Consider the following 22,059-nt stretch of genomic DNA (forward strand, 5'->3'; position numbering starts at 1 on the left):
TCCCTCTTCTCTTAAGGTTACATGAGTTGCTTAGAGTAATTCTTGAAAATTCACAGTGACTATTTCAATTCTGTAGAGAATCCCTTTGCTTAAAACATTATTTGAGCTGAAAAATACTGACTATGATAAATGCTTGCACCAAAAATATAGCAAGAGATCACTGCATACAGATGACATTTTTATTTTTCTGAACAAATGTAGGTATAATGTTTTTTTTTTTCCTGACACAGTGCAATGGATTCAATTCACTGAAATGAACTCATGTTGTTGGAGCTGACTTACTAAAGTTCATGCTACTTTTTTTTTGTGTTCATATTGTAATTTTAACATGCATGCTAGAATTGCAGTTAATATATTAATCAAGATAATAATATACAGATGAAAGACTGAAAATATGATCACATTTTTAACACATATGCTAGCAAGAAAGTAATTATTTGAGAAGTAATAGCTCATGCATACAGGGGCCATTTTACTAAGCCGCACAGGCGACTGACTACGTGTGCCAATTTGGAACTACTGCCCAGTTACCTCCATTTTTCATGCGTGTCCGATACGCGCACCGTAAAATAATTTTTACTTTCCAACATGTGCATACACTGCTGATTACCACCTGGTTAATATGTGAGACCTTACTGCTAAGTCAATGGGTGGCAGTAAAGTCTCAGACCCAAAATGGACATGTGCAAATTTTTATTTTGCCACACATCCATTTTTGCCCCCCCCCCCCAAAGGCCTTTTTTATGGGCATGCTGAAGAATGGATCTGCGTGCATCAAGTACACGCACCTACACTAGGGTAGGCCATTTTTCAGGGCACCTTAGTAAAAGGACTCCACAATGAGCAACTCAGTATTATTTACTGTAGGATACATAAAGTATCTTTTTTCATTCATCTCTTTCTCCTCTGGTGAAATATTATATAATAAAGAAACAAACACCTAACACTGCCAGTGCTGCATACCAATATGGGAGAACAATTGTACCAGGGCATGAAAGATTCAAGGGAAAATAACCGATTAGTTTAGCATACTGAAGATTGTGCTTCCTGTTTCCTTACCATTTTCCTTGCTATTTGTTTTCTTTTAGTGTGCTGTGAGGGGGTATGTGTCTGTCAGATTCTGTTTGTCTCAGGTTTTGTCTGTCTATATATTAGTGCTGGCAGCAGAGAAGTTACAGAGGAGACCATGGAGCATGGGAAGGAGTGAGATACATTCTGAGTGCACTAGTATTCTAGGAAATATGATTGTTGAAAGTGTGGTTAGCAGGATGAGTGTTGAGCATGGGAACAGGAAAGAGGCCATGATTACGAACTACTGTAGTGGAGTGCCAGCTGTATTGGAAAGAAAATAGATAGTGGGGGGAATGGTAAAATCGAGGAGGTAGAGAAAGAAAAGCAGGGTCTAGTGTTATGGTTTATTGAAACTTACAATACCACCTAAACTAAGCTCACAGATCTAAGCGACTTACAATCCTAAAACAAAATTCCGCAGGAGGAAAGGGACTACAATAACCAATAGGAAAGAATATCACTCTCACTCAAGGAATGATCAAGCTCAGCTAGAAGAAAAAAGAGAAGAAAAAATGAGAGAATCAAAAAGACTAGTGCGGACATAGAGGAGGCAAGGAAAAGCAATGGACCCAGATGCCCTCCCCCCTCTTGGTACGCCACTGGGTACAGCAACCACTGAGGTACTAAGGAGTGATTATGCCTCCAATGGTCAGCTGCTCAATCACAGCATCTTTTTGTAACTTGAACTTCACTGAAACTGGTCTAGATAAAAATGTTGTTTTTTAGACATGGATGTTTATTTCCTGTTGAAAATCACTGTTGAACGTTCTACTTTTGGGCCCTCCCTAAACATACACACACAATACACCCCCTTGCTGTTTGGATGAAATGCAGTGTGAAACATCCAAATTCTGACTTTCCAAAATTGAGATTTTGATGTTTTTAGCAGATTTTTTTTTCTAGGCATTTTGAGATGTCCATCAACTTTGAAAATGAGTGCCATAGTATCGTTCACAGAGTGTAAGATAGATCAGGGACAATGGAGCTGATTTTCAAAAGAGAAACATGTCCAAAAAGTGGCATAAATCTGCATTTGGATGTTTTTCTCACAAAAATGTCCAAATTGGTATTTTCACATCCAATTGTTAGACATTTTTCTATGAAGTCCATCAGAAGTGCATTTAAATCACAAGGAGGCATGTGAGGGATGTGTTAAAGGTGGGATCTGGGTGTTCCTAACACTTGGACGTTTTTTAGCCATAATGGAACAAAACAAAACCGCCCAGGACTAAAACTAAGATGTTTTAACCTAGACTACTACTACTACTACTACTATTTAGCATTTCTATAGCGCTACAAGGCATACGCAGCGCTGCACAAACATAGAAGAAAGACAGTCCCTGCTCAAAGAGCTTACAATCTAATAGACAAAAATTAAATAAAGTAAGCAAATCAAATCAATTAATGTGAACGGGAAGGAAGAGAGGAGGGTAGGTGGAGGCGAGTGGTTACGAGTCAAAAGCAATGTTAAAGAGGTGGGCTAGATTTAAAGGTGGCCAAGGATGGGGCAAGACGTAGGGGCTCAGGAAGTTTATTCCAGGCGTATGGTGCAGCGAGACAGAAGGCGCGAAGTCTGGAGTTGGCAGTAGTGGAGAAGGGAACAGATAAGAAGGATTTATCCATGGAGCGGAGTGCACGGGAAGGGGTGTAGGGAAGGACGAGTGTGGAGAGATACTGCGGAGCAGCAGAGTGAATACATTTATAGGTTAGTAGAAGAAGTTTGAACAGGATGCAAAAACGGATAGGGAGCCAGTGAAGGGTCTTGAGGAGAGGGGTAGTATGAGTAACCTAGACCTGTTTTTATAATGAATAACTTATCAAAAAATAGGTTCCCAAAAAAATGAATAAGACACAAATGTGTCCTAAGTAACCAGATGACCACTGGAAGGAATCAGGTGTGACCCCACAATACCTCCCCCAAGTGGGCACTGACCCCCTCCTACCCCACCAATGTGAATACAAATATGATTTAGCAACCTCTATTACTGCCTCAGATGTCAGAGCCAGGTCTATTAGAGCAACATGCAGGTCCCTGGAGTAGTGTAGTGGTCAGTGCACTGCTGTGCACAATGGAGTGGGGGACTCTGGTCCCTATCTCCCACTACCTGTCACATTTGTGGGGGAAACTGTGAGCCATCCAAAACTCAAAAGAAACTCGCTGTACCCAGCCCTTATAGGTGCCTTCACCTGTAAGGGCTATTGTGTACAGCTGTGGGCAATGTTTTTTTTTGTAGGGGGGGGGGCAGACAAAATAAGGGAGCAATGGTGAGACGTGTACCTGGGAGCATGTTTTTCAAGTCCATTAGGGTGCCCTATTTATCTCCTGGGATGTCTGGGAGACCAGTCTACTAAAAATGCTGGCTCCTCCTACATCCCAGTGGCTTGATTTTCTACATTTTTCACTTGGACATTTATTTTTTGTTTGAAAATGGACCAAAAAAACAAAACATCCAAAACACAAAACCTTGTTAGAAACAGTATTTTCGAAAACAAAACACAGACATTTTTCTTTTTGGAAAATGCACTTCTTATTCAGATTTTAGACGTTTTTTTGTGACACGCCTAACGTCAGACTTAGACGTCATATTGAAAATGCCCCTCCACATGATCTATGTAGCAATGCATTAGAGAGTTATTTTTCAAGATTGGACCAGATTCATGCAAAGTGGTTCCCATTTTGTCAGCAACAAACGTGTCAAATTTGTAATACTGTAAAACTGTATGGCACCAGAAATTAACAACAAACCTTTTTGTAAGGAAAGTAAATAAAAGTAAGAGGAAAAGAAGGCCTCTTTGATCTCAAAAGTAGTAACAGAAAAAGTAAGGAAGAAGAGATTAGCCTTTATAAACTACAAGAGATTGCAGAAAGAGAAAGACAGACGACAATATCTGGAAAAGTTAAGAGAATCTGGTAAAGTAGAAAAGCAAAGATGCAAACGAAAGAACAAAAATAAACCAATACAGTAAAATGGAGGGGGGGGGGGGGGGGAGAGACATGTTTTAGTTATGTTAGTGATATGAGGAAGTATAAAAGGAGCATTGTGAGACTCAAAGACAAAGGGGAGAAATACGTAGAAGCTGATAAAGATAAGGCAGAATTGTTGAACAAATATTTCTGTTCTATGTTCAGAGATGAAGGGCAGAGAGCAGGACAACAGAAGACAAGTACAAATAGGAATGGAGATGTGGCAGACCCCAAATGGTTTTTAGAGGACTGTGCTTGTGAGGAGTTAGCTAAACTAAAGGTGTACAAAGCGATGAGGCTGGATAGCATGCATCTGTGTGTTCTGAAAGAACTTAAGGAAGTTCTGGCAGCTCTGCTAGATGACCTTTCAGTGCTTCTCTAGAGTTGGGAATGGTTCCGGAGGACTGGAGAAGGGCGTATATAGTCCCTTTCCACATAAAGCGGAAGTAAGGAGGAGGTTGGGAGCTATAGGCTAGTAAGCCTGACCTTTGTGGTAAGTAAATTATAAAAAATGTTTTTAAAATAGAGAAAAGTGAAGTGTCTGGAATCCAATGGATTGCAGAACCAAAAGCAGTATGGGTTCACTATAGGCAGATTTTTCAGACAAATCTGAGTAATTTCTTTAAGTCACCAAAGGGATGGTTCAAGGGACAGTGCTAGATTTGGTGTACTTAATTTTAGCAAAGCCTTTGACATGGTTCTGCATACATGACTAATGGATAAACTTTGTGGCCTTCGTATGGGCCCTAAAGTGACTGGGTTTGGAGCTAGTTGAGTGGAAGGCGACAGAGGGTACTGGTAAATGGAGCTCATTCTGAGGAAGGGGGTGTTACCAGTGGTGTGCTGCAAGGTTCAGTTCTTGGACCAGTTCTTTTTAACATTTTTGTAGGCAATATTGCTGAATGGCTGTCTGGTAAGGTATGTCTCTTTATGGATGATACCAAAACCTACAGTATGATAGACACCCTTAAAGATATGGATAATATGAGGAAGGACCTAGCGAAGTTTGAAGAATGGTTCAAAATTTGGCACGATTTAATGCTTAAAAATGCAGTCATGCATTTGAGCTGCAAAAACCTGAGGGAATAGTCCAGTTTAGGGGGTAAAGAACTTTTGCAAATGAAAAAGGAGTGAGACTTGGGTGTGATCATATATGATGATCTTAAGGTAGCCAAACAGGTAGAAAAGTGACGGTGAAATCTAGAAGGATGCTTGAATACATAGCGAGAGGAATGGCCAGTAGGGGAAAGGAGGTGATGATACCCCTGCATAAGACTCTGGTAAGCCTTGATTTAGAATATTCTGCATAATTCTGGAGACTTCACTTTCAAAAAGATATAAACAGGATGGAGTTGGTCCAGAAGGTGGCTACTAAAATGGTCAGTGGTCTTTGTATAAAGTATATGGGGGCAGTCTTAAAATTCTCAATATGTATAGTGTGGAAGAAACTCAGGAGAGTGGAAATATAATAGAGATGTTTAAATACCTCCTTGGCATAAATGCACAGGAGACAAGTCTCTTTGAATTGAAAGGAAACTCTGGAATGATAGAGCCAGGTCCATTAGAGCAGCATGCAGGTCCCTGGAACAGTGTAGTGGTGAGTGTGGTGCACTATAGATAGGTGGACCTAGGCCCATACCTCCCCCTACCTGTTACACTTGTGGTGGAAACTGTGAGCCCTCCGAAACTCACCAAAAACCCACTGTACCCACATATAGTTTACCCCTTTACCCATAAGGGTTATTGTACTGGTGTATATTTGGGGGTAGTGGGCTTTAGGTGGGTTTTGGAGGGCTCAGCAGACAAGATAAGGGAGCAACAGTGAGATGCATTCCTAGGGTCATTTATATGACGTCCATAGCAGTGCCCCCCAGGTTGCCCCATTGCTCTCCTGGAATGTCTGGGGGACCAGTCTACTAAAATTGTTGCCCCTTTCTACACCCAAATGTCTTGATTTTCTACATTTTTCACTTGTATGTGTTTCTTTCTTAAAAATGGCCTGAAAAGATAAATGCTCAGAGCATAAAACCTTGTTACAAATGGTATTTTCAGAAAAAAGACATTTTGCGGTTTTGAAAATGGTCATGTTTTTCTTTTTGGATTTGGGACACAACACAAAATGTCCAAAGTCTGACAGATGTCATGTTGAAAATGTCCCTCCAAATGGTCAAACATTTTATGGTAGAAAAAGCTAACTATGGAAATTATGGACTAGACAAGCATTTTTTTTCTTAACTTCAACCCTCAACTTTTGAAGAGCAGAATGAATACATGTAAAGCACATTTATGAAGATACTAATTACATTTGTATTCATTTTGATAATCTTAAAGGCTTGGAATGATTTCAACACCTGCTCTTTTATCTTTACTAGGAAATTAGATATTTTATAGTCAGAGTTTATAAAAATATATTATAGTACTTGATAGTAGAGTACTAGTAATTTAAAAGCAAAGCAGGGCTTTTCAATATAATAGCATTTAAGTATATTTTCTATTATAGCTGATCTTTGATGCTGTAAAGTATTTTGAGAAAAACATATGCTCCACACTTTAATTGATGACACAATATCATAATGATAAAACAGGAAAGAAAGGTTCAGAGTCAATTAAGTATATATTTTTTCCAAATGCACTCTGACTTTAAAAGTAAGGAATAGTAAAAATTATTATAGTCTAGAAATTCTATAAGAGCAATAATGGAGACCTACAGTATAAAAACCATTGTTCTCAAAGCAGATGGCATTTTCATATGAAGCATGCTGCTCTAATTCCAAAGAAAGTTCTTAAGTTCAGTTTACTAAGAAAGAAGCAGAACTAAATGATGAGAACATTTAGCCATGAATGAAAATCCTGTTCCTTAATATCACAGTCTGCTGATCAAGGTTGGTCTACTGACCTAGATGCAGACAGACAGCTAGATGAACAGAAAAGCTAATAAATTTGATGTATAGATGAGGAAGTTTTAAAGAGAACTATTTTATACAAAATTGAACAGGACAGGAAAAATCAAGGATTTTGAAGCCCTTTGGAAATGTCAGGTATATGAACTTTACTTCTCTTTAAGAATTTAATATTACTAAGTAAATAGAACAAAGAGTAGAATAAGAGAATGATTTCATTTTCTTTTAAAGAAGCCTTCACCATAATACAGGACACCAACTTCTTGAGATGTTTAAAGACTGGATAATGTACTAATATCTATCAATCTATCTAGATCATTGGTTCTTAATTCAGTCCTCAGGGCACACACAACAAGTTAGGATTTTAGGATATCCACAATGAATTTGCATGTGATAGATTTGCATGCACTACCTCTTTGGTATGGTGACTGAAACAAGAAGGTGCAGCTGTTTGTGCTAGCATGGCTGGAATTCTTGGCAGAGGCTGGCGTCTTCAGGATATAATTGTAGCACCAAGGTGGAGAAGAACCTTGTGAACACCACTTAGCCCCTGATGCAGCCCTTGTATGGGCGAAACACGACCAATGTTGGGCTTTCTTGGTTTGCATGTTACTAATAAAGGTTTATTTATTCTGCATTTGATCTGCTTGTTTCCGTCATTATCTTGGAGTTTGCGGATCAATTGCCCTGTTGCTTTCTTCTACCTCTTTGGTACGCACATCTATCTCATGCATATTCATCGTGGCTGTCCTAAAAACAAGACTGGCTGGGTGTGCCTCGAGGATTGAGTTCAGAACCACTGATCTAGATTAACAAAAAAATGATTTGGACTTCTCTCAGGCATGAGATTTTGGACAGAGAATATCCATAACAGTAAGAGTTAATCCTAAAATAATGAAAACGTATGTGACTACCAGTTAGAACTACAGTAATCTGTAAAAGTTTACAAAAGTATAGCTACTATTCTAACAAAAGGTGTCTCTTAAAAGAAAGGCAAATTTCAAATGAAACCTTATGAAAGAGTGAAAAGTGTTATATCTTTAGATTACATATGAAGTATCATCAACCCCCTTTAAAAAAGGATGGCACTAGCAAATAATAGCTACCATTATACAGTGCTTGTTAGTATAAAGACTAGGCACTGCACCAAAGTATCTCCTAAGATGGTGAATATGAAGACCTTTACAAAGTAAGAAGAAAAAGACCATTACTGTTGCTAAAATTGACAGTAATAATCAATTTCAGCACAAGAAAAGATCACATATTTTTAAAGAAGGGTGAAAGCAATATTCTCTTTCAAGTACACTGAGCTTCTTGGAATAGGATTCAGTGAGAATACGGACACCCATCTAAAGATTATAATTAGTCTTCATGATATCTAAAGGACTGGAGGCATAAGCTAATGTTTAGAACAGTAGACTGAGAACAAGGAAAGCCAAGATGTAAATCCCACAGATGGTCACTTAACCCTCCATTGCTTCAGGCAAGCCCTTGAATATAGAAAAAATACATACCATATCTGAACATAATACACCTTGAGCTATATCTGGAAAATTTATGAAGAAAAATACACCCCACCCCACCCACACAGATCCTTTCAACCTTACAAAAGCAGCAATTTAGGCATCCAGTCTCAACCCCCTGGGAAATGCAGCAAGTTTTACAATAAAACTTGGACTCTTTTCTGTCTGACAAAAAAAGGCTGAGAGCATGTAGAATGATATTATTTCACATACAATACAGGCACATACTGAACTGTCTTACAGTTCTTTGTTCGAATCAACTCTAGAAGAAATATTTTCTAGATGATGCTAGTTTAGGCGACATCAGGCATACATTTTTAGATATGCAGATTAAGAGGCCCATTTAATAAGCTGCACTGATGTTTTCATTGATATGATTTGGCGACTAAACTGCTAGAAAACAATGATGTGGGTTTGATTTAGGGCACTACATCTGTAGGGACCCCAAATGGAATATGGCAAGTGCTCACTTTGTGAAGTCGCACTGATTAATGTGTGAGTCCACAGCTGAGTTCAAGTTTGCACATTTTGCTGAGAAGTGGTGAAAGGGCTGCCCAAGCATTAGGTGTGGGTGTTTTCTTTAATTGTCTGGTTAACATGGTTTTTCACCATGTGTATTATTGTGTTATTTGACTGTAGTTTTTTTACTTGATTAGTTTAAGTTATGTGAAGGATAGTGAATGAGTGAGCGAAGAGCAGCATGTGGTCCTGGCTGCTAATTTATGACAAAAGAGGAGGAGACGGGGTAGTTGTTAACATGCATTAAGGGAATAAAATATGATTTTTGCCCCTAATGCATGTGAAAGGACAACATTGTGCATTATTTTAATCTAAACACATTAGTGTAAGTCACCAGAGGCTGCTTCATAATAGGAGGCAAAGCATGCAAATGTGTGCAAAGCATGATGTTATTATGCAAATTGAATTACACAAGTTGTATTGAGCTCTGAAAGCTGCATCCTTCTTAGAAAAATGTCAGCTCAAAGCTATGTAGTTTTTATTGCCTGAAGCATTAACAAGCAGTTGGAGCTTCTAAAAGCAGAAAAGTGCCCTCCTTTCCCCCAAAGACCCCTCCCCTGCAGAGACCCCCTGAAGACTCCCTCTCTACTAGTAGGCTACTCTGGGCCTACCTCTTTCACTCCTTGGTGTTCTGGAGCTTGGGTGAGCCTCAGTCACTCCTGCCCATGCTGGTGCTAGGTTCAACATAGCATCAGCGATCCCCAATGGTAGTCTCACGGTACTACAATTAGGGGTCAAGCCACATATGTTTAATTTAATTTAGTTAATTAGAAAAAGGCCATACAATGCAGAATAAAATCAACAATCACAAATTACAACAGCTAATTCCATCTCCACACCTCCTACACTGATCAATTCTTCCACCAAGTCTCACCTCCTCTCCTAACCCTAAGATAAACAAGATAAATATTGCACAAATAACCATATTTTCCACTGTTTCCAAAAACTGGCATAGTCCTGCACTACTTTCAATTCCCCTGGCAATTTGTTCCACTAACCTGGTTCCATATCAGAAAAACAAGAAGCCTGTGTCTGAGCCAGATGAAACTCTCTTGTAGCAGGTAAAGCTAAATTTCCCTAAGCACTTGATTGCAACTGAAGATCTGGCTTATATTGCTGCAAAACCCCTATCAAATATTGGGGTTCTGTCCCATAAAGTGCCTTAAAAATTAAACAGCACACCTTAAATTGAAGATGAACTTCTATAGGTAAGCAATGTATAGTTTGTTACTTGTGCTGATGTTGACGTTACTCTGCATGGTTTTCTTCTCTGCTCCCTTCACAGATCTCATACTGTGCTTACTGCTCTCAACTGTCCTGCTACCATGCACTCTCCAGTTCCTGCTGAAAGTGACAGACCACCATGAGTATAATTTAAACTCTTGTCACCACTGTGCTAAAGTTGCCTCATCTTGATCATTATCTACCCTCCAATTTCTGCCCCATTTCTAACCTCCCCTTCTTTGCTAGATGCCTGGATAAGTTTGTTTTATATCAAACTAGATATCTTTCTCAAGCAATCCAATGTCCACTCCAGGCTGGCTTCTGCATTGGCAACAGTACTGAGACTCTTTTTGTGTCCTTTTGTGATACTATCTGGGTAGCACTCAATCAATGGCATCATTGTTTCCCTAGATCTATTCTCTGCTTTTGATCTAGTGGATCACACCATTCTCATAAATTGTGCATTATTGGAATATCTGGCTCTGTCTTCTCTTGGTTCACTAGCTACCTCTCTGACTACTCTTATCAGCTAGTTCATTCTGGAGTTCAGCCATCTACCTTCCCTGTGTTATATGGTGTTCCTTAAGGCTCTATCCTCTCCCCTACTTTGTTCAATATTTTTCTAGTACATTTACTGACCACCATTCAGGAACAAGGTTGTCTGCCCTTCTGCTAGGCAGATAATATTCAAATTCTCTTTCATACCTCAGACCCTTCTTCTCTACCCACTTTACTTAATTCTTGTCTTTCTGCAGTCTCCTCATGGCTAAAGGACCATAGGCTTTTTCTTAACCAGTAAAAATGTAAATCTATTGTTTTCACTAGTCTCAATTCCTTTTGTCTCCTCGCTCCTATCTTAGACAACTCACCACTTCCATTCAGCGATTCTGATAGAACCTTAGGGGTTATTTTTGATTTAAAACTTACTTTCAAAATTCAGATTGACAATGTCATGAGATCCTCCTTTATCTCTCTCCAATGTATCCAGTACATTTGTCCTTTTCTGTCCCTCCAATCTATTTGCTTTAGTTACCACTCACCTAGACTAATGCAATTCACTGTATGTGGGTCTTCCTCTGTACTCTATAAAGTGCCTTCAACTAATTCAGGTCATAGCTGTCAAACTCATTCACAAAACACATCGTTTCGATCATGTCACTCCCTTCCTCCATCTCGAACATTAGTTTCTAGTCTCCTTTCATATCTGCTACAAACTGTGTTTGCTTTCAAAGGGTGTGCACCCATCACATCTGCATATCTTCGCAAACTCTTAATTCCTTACACTTCCTTATGTTCATTATGGTCCACAATGGATAGTCTTCTATGTGGGCTCATCTCTTCATCTTTCACTTTCTTGTGAAATAAGCTATCTTGGGCTTAAATTGTGGAATTCTCTTCCTTCTTCTCTCAGACTTGATATGCCAACCCAAGCATCTAAGGCTCTTCTTAAAACTTTCTTTTTCTCCTCTGCCTTCCTTCACTCTACCCTTTAGTTTTTCACTCTTCTCTATGTTGGTCCATTTCCTCCCCTCCCCTTCCCCCTCCCTGCACAAGATGTTTGCTGTTTTAATTGTTGTTAACCGCTTATAAAAGTTCAATTTGTGGTATATCAAGTTCTGAATATATAAAATAAATAAAATAAAGCAGGGGCATAACTCTGTCCCACAGCTTTTTGTCCATGACCATACATGCTGCCACATTCTGAACATAGTGTAATTTCTGTAGGACATACTTAGGAAGTCCCAAGTAAAAAGCATTACAATAATCTAGCTGCATTAACACTGTGCTTACACAATTGTACAAAAGATTTGTGGGTGTAGATATGAATGCAGCTGTCCCTCCATTTTCAACTTCAGCCTAGCCACCTGTGCCACCTTGTCCACATAAGACTCCAAATTAAAGGATGAAATAATACTCTTCATATGGTAGTTTGCACCTAACAGTTGTACTATAAGAGTAACACTAGGGGTCGCCAGCACCATTTTGAACCCCGGACCAGCAGGGGCAGGAGTGACTGGGGATTCTAAGAACCTCTAGAACATCAGGAAATGAAAAAGGTATGTGGGGGAGGGGGGTATAGGGTGAATGGGGAAGAACTCCAGCTTTAGGAAGCTGTTGTCCATTTAAGAAGGCTCCCTGGGAGTATTGGGCCACTTGTTCGTAGCCCAGTGCTCCTAGGGAGCTGAATAAATGCTGCTTGTGAGGTTGATCACATGTAGCAATATTCATTTATTTTGATAATCACAAACCTGCAGTACTGAGTTTCAACAGGTTATTGACTCAAGCAATAAACTAAGGGCCTCTTTTACAATGCCAAGCTAGCGATGCTGGTGCGGCAAATGAGAGAAAGCCAATAGGAACATGAATGGGCTTCCTCTTATCTGCTGCATGGGAATCACTAGTGCAGCTTTGTAAAAGAGGCCATAAGTTATGGTAAAGTGCAATATTTTACTGCAGCTTAGTAACTTTCACATTTAATGAAAGTAAAATTAATACATTTGCATCATAAATTTGAGATTAGTTATGAAGCTCTTAAAAATGTTTTTTACTTTTTTATATAGACAAAGATATAAGGAGAAGCCTATATCTATATATGTATCCATCATTCTCCGAGGACAAGCAGGCTGCTTGTTCTCACGACTGAGTTGATGTCCACGGCAGCCCCCACCAACCGGAACAAAACTTTGCGAGCGGTCCCGCACGCAGGGCATGCCCACCGCACATGCGCAGCCGTCTTCCCGCCCGTGCGCGACCGTTCCCGCTCAGTTTTTTTTAATTCCGTGCTGGAGAGAGACGTGTTATCATCTCTCTCTCTGTCAGCCCCGGAAACCGGATCGCGGCCTAGCCGCGAGTTTTTTTCTCTTTTCGTGCGCATTCGCGCCTCTTCTTCTTTCTTCTGTTAAAAAAAAAGAAGTTTGTCCCCTCGTCATCTTTAGCGCGGGAGCGCCTCGTTGTGGCCTTGTGGCCGCTCGGTCGTTTCTTTTTTCGGGTGTGCTTTTCACCGCCACCATCGATGACTGACTTCGCCAACGCGATTTTTCATCGATGTCCTCGAAGGTGCTGAGTGGATTCAAAAAGTGTGGTCGGTGCGGGCGGCAGATCTCGCAAACCGATACCCACGCTTGGTGCCTCCAGTGCCTTGGGCCGGAGCATAATACCAAGACGTGCACCTTGTGTCTCAGCTTCCGAAAGCGGACACAGGTGGCGAGGCAAGTTCTTCGGGACCCTCTTTTTGGAACTTGTGCCGGCCCCTCGACGTCGACGGCATCGGTGTCGATGGCCGGATCTTTGGTACCAGTACTGATGTCGACGAAATCGGCACCGACGATGGCACTGACCCCAGGAGTACAGGTACCGTTGGCCCGCCGGCCTCCCAGCAACGGCGGGGGTGAGCGGCCGCGCGGGCAATCGGCCCCGGCCACTCCCTCTACCCAGGGCCATCGGGACCAAACCCTGTCAGACCTGAACCCTCGAGGCTGGGGGGGTTCTACCTCTTCTTCATCTCTGCCGCCGAGCGCCGATGACGGGCACCGAAAGAAGACTAAAAAGCACCATCATCGGTCGCCCACGGCGCACGGGACTACCAGCTCCGGCGCCACCAGAGATGATTCGACACCGAGGAAGCGGCAGTGCCGAGAGGAGCGTTCCCCCTCGGTTGAAGAGGTGTCGCTGCGTCAGTCCATGGGTGCTTCGGTACCGTCTCCTGGACCCGAGCAGCTTCCGGCACCGACATCCACACTGGCCCCCCTGCCTTTCCCGACAGCGGGCCTTGACAGCGGGCCTTGAAGAGCCATCCTTCCAGGGATTCTGGAAGGGCTGATGCGCCAGGCTTTGCCGGCACCAGGGGTGCTTGCGCCCCCGGCACCGTTGATGGAGGCGCTGGCGTGCTCTAGCCCGATGCCGAGGCCTCCGACACCGACGTTGCTTGCGGCACCAGTGTCGACCGCCACGCAGGTGGAATCCCCATCGACGTCGATGGATGGAGCTTCATCCCCGCCGGCGCGGGAGTCCACCGCTCGACGCCATCATCGAGGACATGGTTCCTCGCAGTTGAGACAGGCCCGGTTCAGGTCTGAGCTGCAAGAGCTCATGTCCAACACCGAGGAAGAGGCCTTGTGGGGGGAGGAGGAGGACCCCAGATATTTCTCCTCAGAGGAGTCTGAGGGCCTTCCCTCCGACCCCACTCCTTCACCGGAGAGGAAGCTCTCACCCCCTGAGAGCCTCTCCTTTACCTCCTTCGTCAGGGACATGTCTATTTGCATTCCTTTCCCCGTGGTCTCCGTGGATGAGCCGAGGGCTGAGATGCTCGAGGTCCTCGACTATCCATCACCACCTAGAGAGTCTTCCACGGTGCCATTGCACAATGTCCTCACAGAGACACTGCTTCGGAACTGGCTGAAGCCCTTATCTAACCCCACCATCCCCAAGAAAGCGGAGTCCCAATACAGGATCCACTCTGACCCAGAGTTGATGAGGCCCCAATTGCCTCATGACTCGGCGGTCGTGGACTCTGCTCTCAAGAGGGCACGGAGTTCGAGGGATACCGCCTCGGCGCCCCCGGGGCGGGAGTCTCGCACTCTGGACTCATTTGGGAGGAAGGCCTACCAATCTTCCATGCTCGTGACCCGCATCCAGTCATACCAGCTCTACACAAGCATCCACATGTGGAACAATGTGAAGCAACTGGCGGACCTGGTCAACAAGCTCCCTCCGGAACAGTTCAGGCCCTTTCAGGTCAGGCAGCTGAAGGCGTGCAGAAAGTTCCTGTCAAGGGGTATCTATGACACCTGTGATATGGCATCTCGAGCTGTGGCCCAAGGTATAGTGATGCGCAGACTTTCCTGGCTGCGTGCCTCTGACCTGGACAACCGCACCCAGCAACGACTGGCGGATGTCCCTTGCCGGGGGGATAACATCTTTGGTGAGAAGGTCGAGCAGTTGGTGGACCAACTACACCAGCGGGAAACTGCTACTACTACTACTATTTAGCATTTCTATAGCGCTACAAGGCATACGCAGCGCTGCACAAACATAGAAGAAAGACAGTCCCTGCTCAAAGCTCTCCCACCGGGCGCCTTCAACATCCACCTCAGCAGGTGGACGTTTTTTCCGGGCCAGGCAGGCTGCGCCCTACGCCTACAACAAGCGTAGGTACACCCAGCCGGCCCGAAGGCCTTCTCAGGCACAGGGACAGTCCCAGCGCGCTCGTTCCCATCAACAGCGTGTGCCTAAGCAGCCCCCTGCGCCTCCACAGCAAAAGCCGGGGTTTGTGATAAATTACCCGAAGTCCCATCTCCAGCCAATCCAATCTCTGGAATTCATAGGAGCGCTGCTGAATTCTCATACGGCTCAGGCCTTCCTTCCCGAAGCAAGGGCTCAGAACCTTCTATCCCTTGCCTCTCAGACCAGAGCGTCTCAGCAGGTCACAGCTCGGCAGATGTTGAGACTCCTGGGTCATATGGCCTCCACGGTTCATGTGACTCCCATGGCTCGCCTTCACATGAGACCTGCTCAATGGACCCTAGCTTCCCAGTGGTGTCAAGCTACCGGGAATCTAGAGGATGTCATTTGTCTGTCCATCAGTTGCTGCAATTCGCTGCACTGGTGGACCATTCGGACCAATTTGACCCTGGGACGTCCATTCCAAATTCCGCAGCCCACGAAAGTGCTGACGACGGATGCATCTCGCCTGGGGTGGGGAGCTCATGTCGATGGACTCCACACCCAGGGTCTGTGGTCCCTCCAGGAACAAGATCTTCAGATCAACCTCCTGGAGCTCCGAGCGGTCTGGAACGCGCTGAAGGCCTTCAGAGATCGGCTGTCCTACCAAATCATCCAAATTCGGACAGACAATCAGGTTGCAATGTATTACATCAACAAGCAGGGGGGCACCGGATCTCGCCCCCTGTGTCAGGAAGCCGTCGGGATGTGGCATTGGGCTTGCTAGTTCGGCATGCTTCTCCAAGCCACATACCTGGCAGGCGTAAACAACAGTCTAGCCGACAGACTGAGCAGAGTCATGCAACCGCACGAGTGGTCGCTCCATTCCAGAGTGGTACGCAAGATCTTCCGAGAGTGGGGCACTCCCTCGGTGGACCTTTTCGCCTCTCAGACCAACCACAAGCTGCCTCTGTTCTGTTCCAAACTACAGGCACACGGCAGACTGGCGTCGGATGCCTTTCTCCTCCATTGGGGGACCGGCCTCCTGTATGCTTATCCTCCCATACCTTTGGTGGGGAAGATCTTACTGAAGCTCAAGCAAGACCATGGCACCATGATTCTGATAGCGCCTTTTTGGCCCTGTCAGATCTGGTTCCCTCTACTTCTGGAGTTGTCCTCCGAAGAACCGTGGAGATTGGAGTGTTTTCCGACTCATTTCGCAGAACGACGGAGCGCTTCTGCACCCCAACCTTCAGTCTCTGGCTCTCACGGCCTGGATGTTGAGGGTGTAGACTTTGCTTCGTTGGGCTTGTCTGAGGGTGTCTCCCGCGTCTTGCTTGCCTCTAGAAAGGACTCCACTAAAAAGAGTTACTTTTTTAAGTGGAGGAGGTTTGTCGTTTGGTGTGAGAGCAAGGCCTTAGAACCTCGCTCTTGTCCTGCACAGAGCCTGCTTGAATACCTTCTGCACTTATCAGAGTCTGGCCTCAAGACCAACTCAGTAAGGAATCACCTTAGTGCGATTAGTGTTTACCATTATCGTGTAGAGGGTAAAGCCATCTCTGGAGAGCCTTTAGTCATTCGATTCATGAGAGGCTTGCTTTTGTCAAGGCCCCCTGTCAAGCCTCCTGCAGTGTCATGGGATCTCAATGTCGTCCTCACCCAGCTGATGAAACCTCCTTTTGAGCCACTGAATTCTTGCCATCTGAAGTACTTGACCTGGAAGGTCATTTTCCTGGTGGCAGTTACTTCAGCTCGTAGAGTCAGTGAGCTGCAAGCCCTGGTAGCTCATGCTCCTTATACAAAATTTCACCATAACAGAGCAGTACTCCACACTCACCCTAAGTTCCTGCCAAAGGTGGTGTCGGAGTTCCATCTTAACCAGTCAATTGTCTTGCCAACATTCTTTCCCAGACCACATAACCGCCCTGCTGAACGTCAGTTGCACACATTGGACTGCAAGCGAGCGTTGGCCTTCTATCTGGAGTGGACACAGCCCCACAGACAGTCCGCCCAATTGTTTATTTCTTTCGACCCCAATAGGAAAGGGTTCGCTGTCGGGAAACGCACCATCTCCAATTGGCTAGCAGATTGCATTTCCTTCACTTACGCCCAGGCTGGGCTGACTCTTGAGGGTCATGTCACGGCTCATAGTGTTAGAGCCATGGCAGCATCAGTGGCCCACTTGAAGTCAGCCACTATTGAAGAGATTTGCAAGGCTGTGACGTGGTCATCTGTCCACACATTCACATCACATTACTGCCTCCAGCAGGATACCCAACGCGACAGCCGGTTTGGGCAGTCGGTGCTGCAGAATCTCGGGTTTGAATCCAACTCCACCCTCCAGGACCCGATTTTGTTCTGTTCAGGCTGCACTCTCAGTTAGTTGTTCTTCGTAGGTCATTTTCTGTTATGCCCTCGCCGTTGCGAGGTTCAATTGACCTGGGTTCTTGTTTTGAGTGAGCCTAAGGAAAAACACAACTCCAAAGGGGAGGAGGGAGGGTAGGTGAGAACAAGCAGCCTGCTTGTCCTCGGAGAAAGCGAATGATACATACCTGTAGCAGGTGTTCTCCGAGGACAGCAGGCTGATTGTTCTCACCTACCCTCCCTCCTCCCCTTTGGAGTTGTGTTTTTCCTCATTCCTTTGCTTGTCATTCAACTGAGCGGGAACGGTCGCGCACGGGCGGGAAGACAACCGTGGGCGTGCCCTGCGTGCGGGACCGCCCGCAAAGTTTTGTTCCGGTTGGTGGGGGCTGCCGTGGACGTCAACCCAGTCGTGAGAACAATCAGCCTGCTGTCCTCGGAGAACACCTGCTACAGGTATGTATCATTCGCTCTATCTATAGATGGAGAGACAGATAGATATAAATATACATAGATAGAACCATATATATACTTAGATATAGGTCCCAAAAGGCAAAGACAGAGAGAACAGAGATAAAGGGTTTTGCATTGGATGGAAAAAGTATTGACCAGGGACACAGAGAATATTCTTTTGATAGATTAATGTTGAGATTTTTAAGGCCTCTGATATTTATTTATTTCAAATTTTAGTCCACACAATCCTGCGTTCTTGCTGGATTACAAAGTTGCATTCACAGTAATAAAATACATCACAAACCTCAGAACAGAAACAAAACAAATCACAAATAACAACAATTGTTTTCATAGCCATGTACTTGCCCCTCCACCTCACAAACCAGTGAAACCTCCTACCTCCTCAAACACTTTTTAACTGCTTTCTAAAGCTAAGCAACATTTCCACTGGCAAGGTATTCCAGAGCTTAGGCCCTGCAATTTGAAAAGTAATAGTCTGAAGACCTAATAAGCTAACAGATTAAAAAACTTAGGATATCAAGCAAACACTTATTCTCAGACCTTAAAGAATGAGTACACCTGTACCTTGTCAGAAGTGATGCCAGCCAAGGGGAACCTGCAATTCTCAATGCTTTATACATCAAGATGAGTATCATAAATTCAATCCTATTCACAATTGGTAACCAGTGTAGTGATGCTAAAGTAGCTATAATATGCTCCCTAATTGATTTACCAACAAGCACCCATGCACCGCATTTTGAGCAACCTTGAGCACCCGCAACATACATCCAGGCAAGCCAAACAAAGTATTGCAATAATTAAAAAGGAGTGGAGGAGTGGCCTAGTGGTTAGAGCACCGGTCTTGACATCCAGAGGTGGCCAGTTCAAATCCCACTGCTGCTCCTTGTGATCTTGGGCAAGTCACTTAACCCTCCATTGCCTCAGGTACAAAATTAGATTGTGAGCCCTCTAGGGACAGAGAAATACCCAGTGTATATGAATGTAACTCACCTTGAGCTACTATTGAAAAAAGGTGTGAGCAAAATCCAAATAAATAAATAAAATGTGGAAAAAACATGGCTTGCAAAACTAACTGAAAATTCCCAGATGAAATCAAATCCTGTAATCTATATAATAATCTCAATTTGAAAAACACCAACTTCATAACATAGCAGAACCAAACACACCCAGAGCTGTAATCAGCAAGTAAGAAGTTGACAAGGGATGTCAGATGGCATTATAGAGCCTATAGACAGTAGTCTGTACCATGAAAGGTCAAAAGAAATCTGTGAATATAAATATCTAACACCCAGACCAACCTTCAGCTGTGTACCCCCATCCCAGCAGTTTCCATGTCCAACATCTTCCCTTCCTTAGTCCAATATCTTTCCTTCTCTTCCATACCATCCTTCCCAGATGACCAGCAGCTCTCCTTCTCCTTCCGTATCCCCCAGGTAGCCAGCACCCCCTCTTGCCCTCTCTAAACCTCGCATCCAGCATCTCTCCCCTCCCTTTGAGAGGCCTGCACCCTTCTAGCTGCTGCCCTTTCTCTTCTTGAGCCAAAGCTGCAAGGCAACTCAGCACTAACGCAGGGCCTTTAAGCACAAGCCTACCCTACTACAACATAGGACTTACTGTCAGGGAAAGGAGACAGGATGTGCCAGCACTTGAGTATGAGCCTATTCTTAAAGGGCCTCTGCAGGTGCTGAATCCTTTAGCAGATTCAGCCAGGAAGAGGTAGGGTGGTGGCAGAAGTAAATGGAAGGTCAACGTGGGGGGGTGGGGGATATGCTGGACACAAGATGAGGGTAGGGAAGGGGAGAAAAGATGTTGCTCATCAGCCATGCTGCCACTTTATCCAAATACCTAAGCTGCATAGTGGCAGGTCCATACCTGCAGAGAATTAACCTACAGGGACAGTATAAATGAAAGTACAATTAGAGAGCTGAAGAATATTTAAAACTGACATTCAGCATTGTATGCATTTCATGCACAGTACATTTCAATCAACAACATATAGAGTAATAAAGTTTGTTTTTTATTTACCTTATAAGATCATCTATATTTTCTTCCACAACAGTAGGGGGGACATTAGAAACAATGACTTGCATATCCAACTGATTGACAACAGACACCTGCAAAGACAAAAGAGCTGTTCAACTGATCTTCCATGAACTTTCTTCTTGAGACATAAATCATCTCTCTCCTATGAGAAATGGCTAAAATGTGAAGATTTAAGTTCTGTAAAATTTGCACACTTTCACCTTGGAAAATAATGCAGATAATGTATTCTATTTAATAGGTGGAAAGTGCCAGCATGGGGAATGGAGGGGACGCTATAATTATGGCTGCTGCAACTGGATGGAGGACTCTAGGAGGGTTAGGGAGGGGAAGCAGAGACTCTGCAATCGGTGTAGGAGGGAAGGGAAGGGAAAAGGTGACCTATATTTGAGTTATCCTGTGGGCATAGAAACTAAGGGGGAAAAGCAAGGGTGATCTATATAGGGGGACAACTTATAGGTGAGAAGAGGGGGATAGGGCAGCCATGATACAGATGTTTCAACACTTGAAAGGTATAAATATACCTACAAATATTTTCTAGAGATGGGGAAGTGATAGAACTAGAGGACGTGGATTGAGATTACTGGATGATAGACTTAGGTGTAACATCAGGAAGTTTTTCTTCATGGAGAGGGTGGAGGATGCCTGTAATGCCCTCCGCAAGGGAGGTGGTGAAGATGAAAATGTTGACAGAATTCAAAAATGCATTGGATAAACACAAAGGATCCTTATGTGGGAAAAGGATGGAATAAAAATGAAAACTTATTGGTGCATAGACAGCAATTCCAGCAGCAGATAAGTAAGGCCAGTACTAGGCAGACGTCTATGCTCTCTGACCCAAATATGGCAAAACAGGGCAGGCTTTTTACCAGTGTTGTATAGTAACTAAATAAAAAGTAAAAGTTTTGTCACTTTTCCTTCTAAAAAAATACATGAAATGTTTGTTACTTTTACTTTAGTAATAATTTCACCAATTTTTACTGCTTTTACTGAGTTACATCTGATGCTTGCAGTTAGAAGTAAAAAGTAAAAGTGGAAGCAAGATGTAAATAACGATTTCTCAGTAAACCAAATGAAACAGCAAAACTGGGAACAGGATTTTGCTATTGCAAACCTCGTCATGCAAACAATGGATCATCTCATCTTTAAATTTTCTGTTCAGGAATATAGCCTATAAGAACAGTGGTGATGCCTGTATTTGTTGAACTGGTTATTGGTCTCCAGCCAAATTGATGAGTTGGGTCACTTTGAAGCAGAGATGAAGCTGAAGCTAGTAGCAATTTTTGTTGAACAGACATATGTCTATCGCAACAGACTGCTGGTCATGATTGATAATCTGTAGATTGGAAGTTTGCTTGTCTGGCCTTAAGACTGAAGGATTCTCACACATTTGACATTACACCAGTTCTTGATGATAATCAAACAGTTTTTGTCATCAGACGAAAATTTGTTAGAACAACAACAGAAAATGATTCCAACTGCACAGCATGATAATGAAGATGAAGATGCAAAGGATGAATTAGACAGCACTACTTCTAATGCAGATGATAATGACAATAATGATGATAAAGTATTCTTTGGTATATGGAAGTCAAGTGTTTCAGAGATTCCCTTGATGAAAACCTGCATACCCAATTAGAAGACATCAATAACATTGCAACCTGGTCTGATTTGAAGGAACTGTTTGTCAGACTGAATAATTCACTTTCTGAAAATACAGTTGTTGAACGCCATTCTAGCTGTGCTGGATTAGTGACTCACAAGCACACTTGCATGAGTGACAAGTCATTTTCAAAACTTTAGTTTTACTTAAAGCAAAGTG

At 43.4% G+C, this 22,059-nt stretch overlaps 1 protein-coding gene across 1 annotated transcript in view; it reads right to left on the reverse strand.

Annotated features, from left to right (window-relative positions):
• The window catches only part of PCDH15 (protocadherin related 15), a 1,022,916-nt gene that overhangs the window by 103,439 nt on the left and 897,418 nt on the right, over positions 1-22,059 (reverse strand). Inside the window, 1 exon segment of the mRNA XM_030204966.1 lies at positions 20,223-20,311. Coding sequence (XP_030060826.1) covers positions 20,223-20,311 — 89 coding nt within the window.

This window comes from Microcaecilia unicolor, chromosome 5 (assembly GCF_901765095.1).
Source record: "Microcaecilia unicolor chromosome 5, aMicUni1.1, whole genome shotgun sequence".
Lineage (NCBI taxonomy): Eukaryota > Metazoa > Chordata > Amphibia > Gymnophiona > Siphonopidae > Microcaecilia > Microcaecilia unicolor.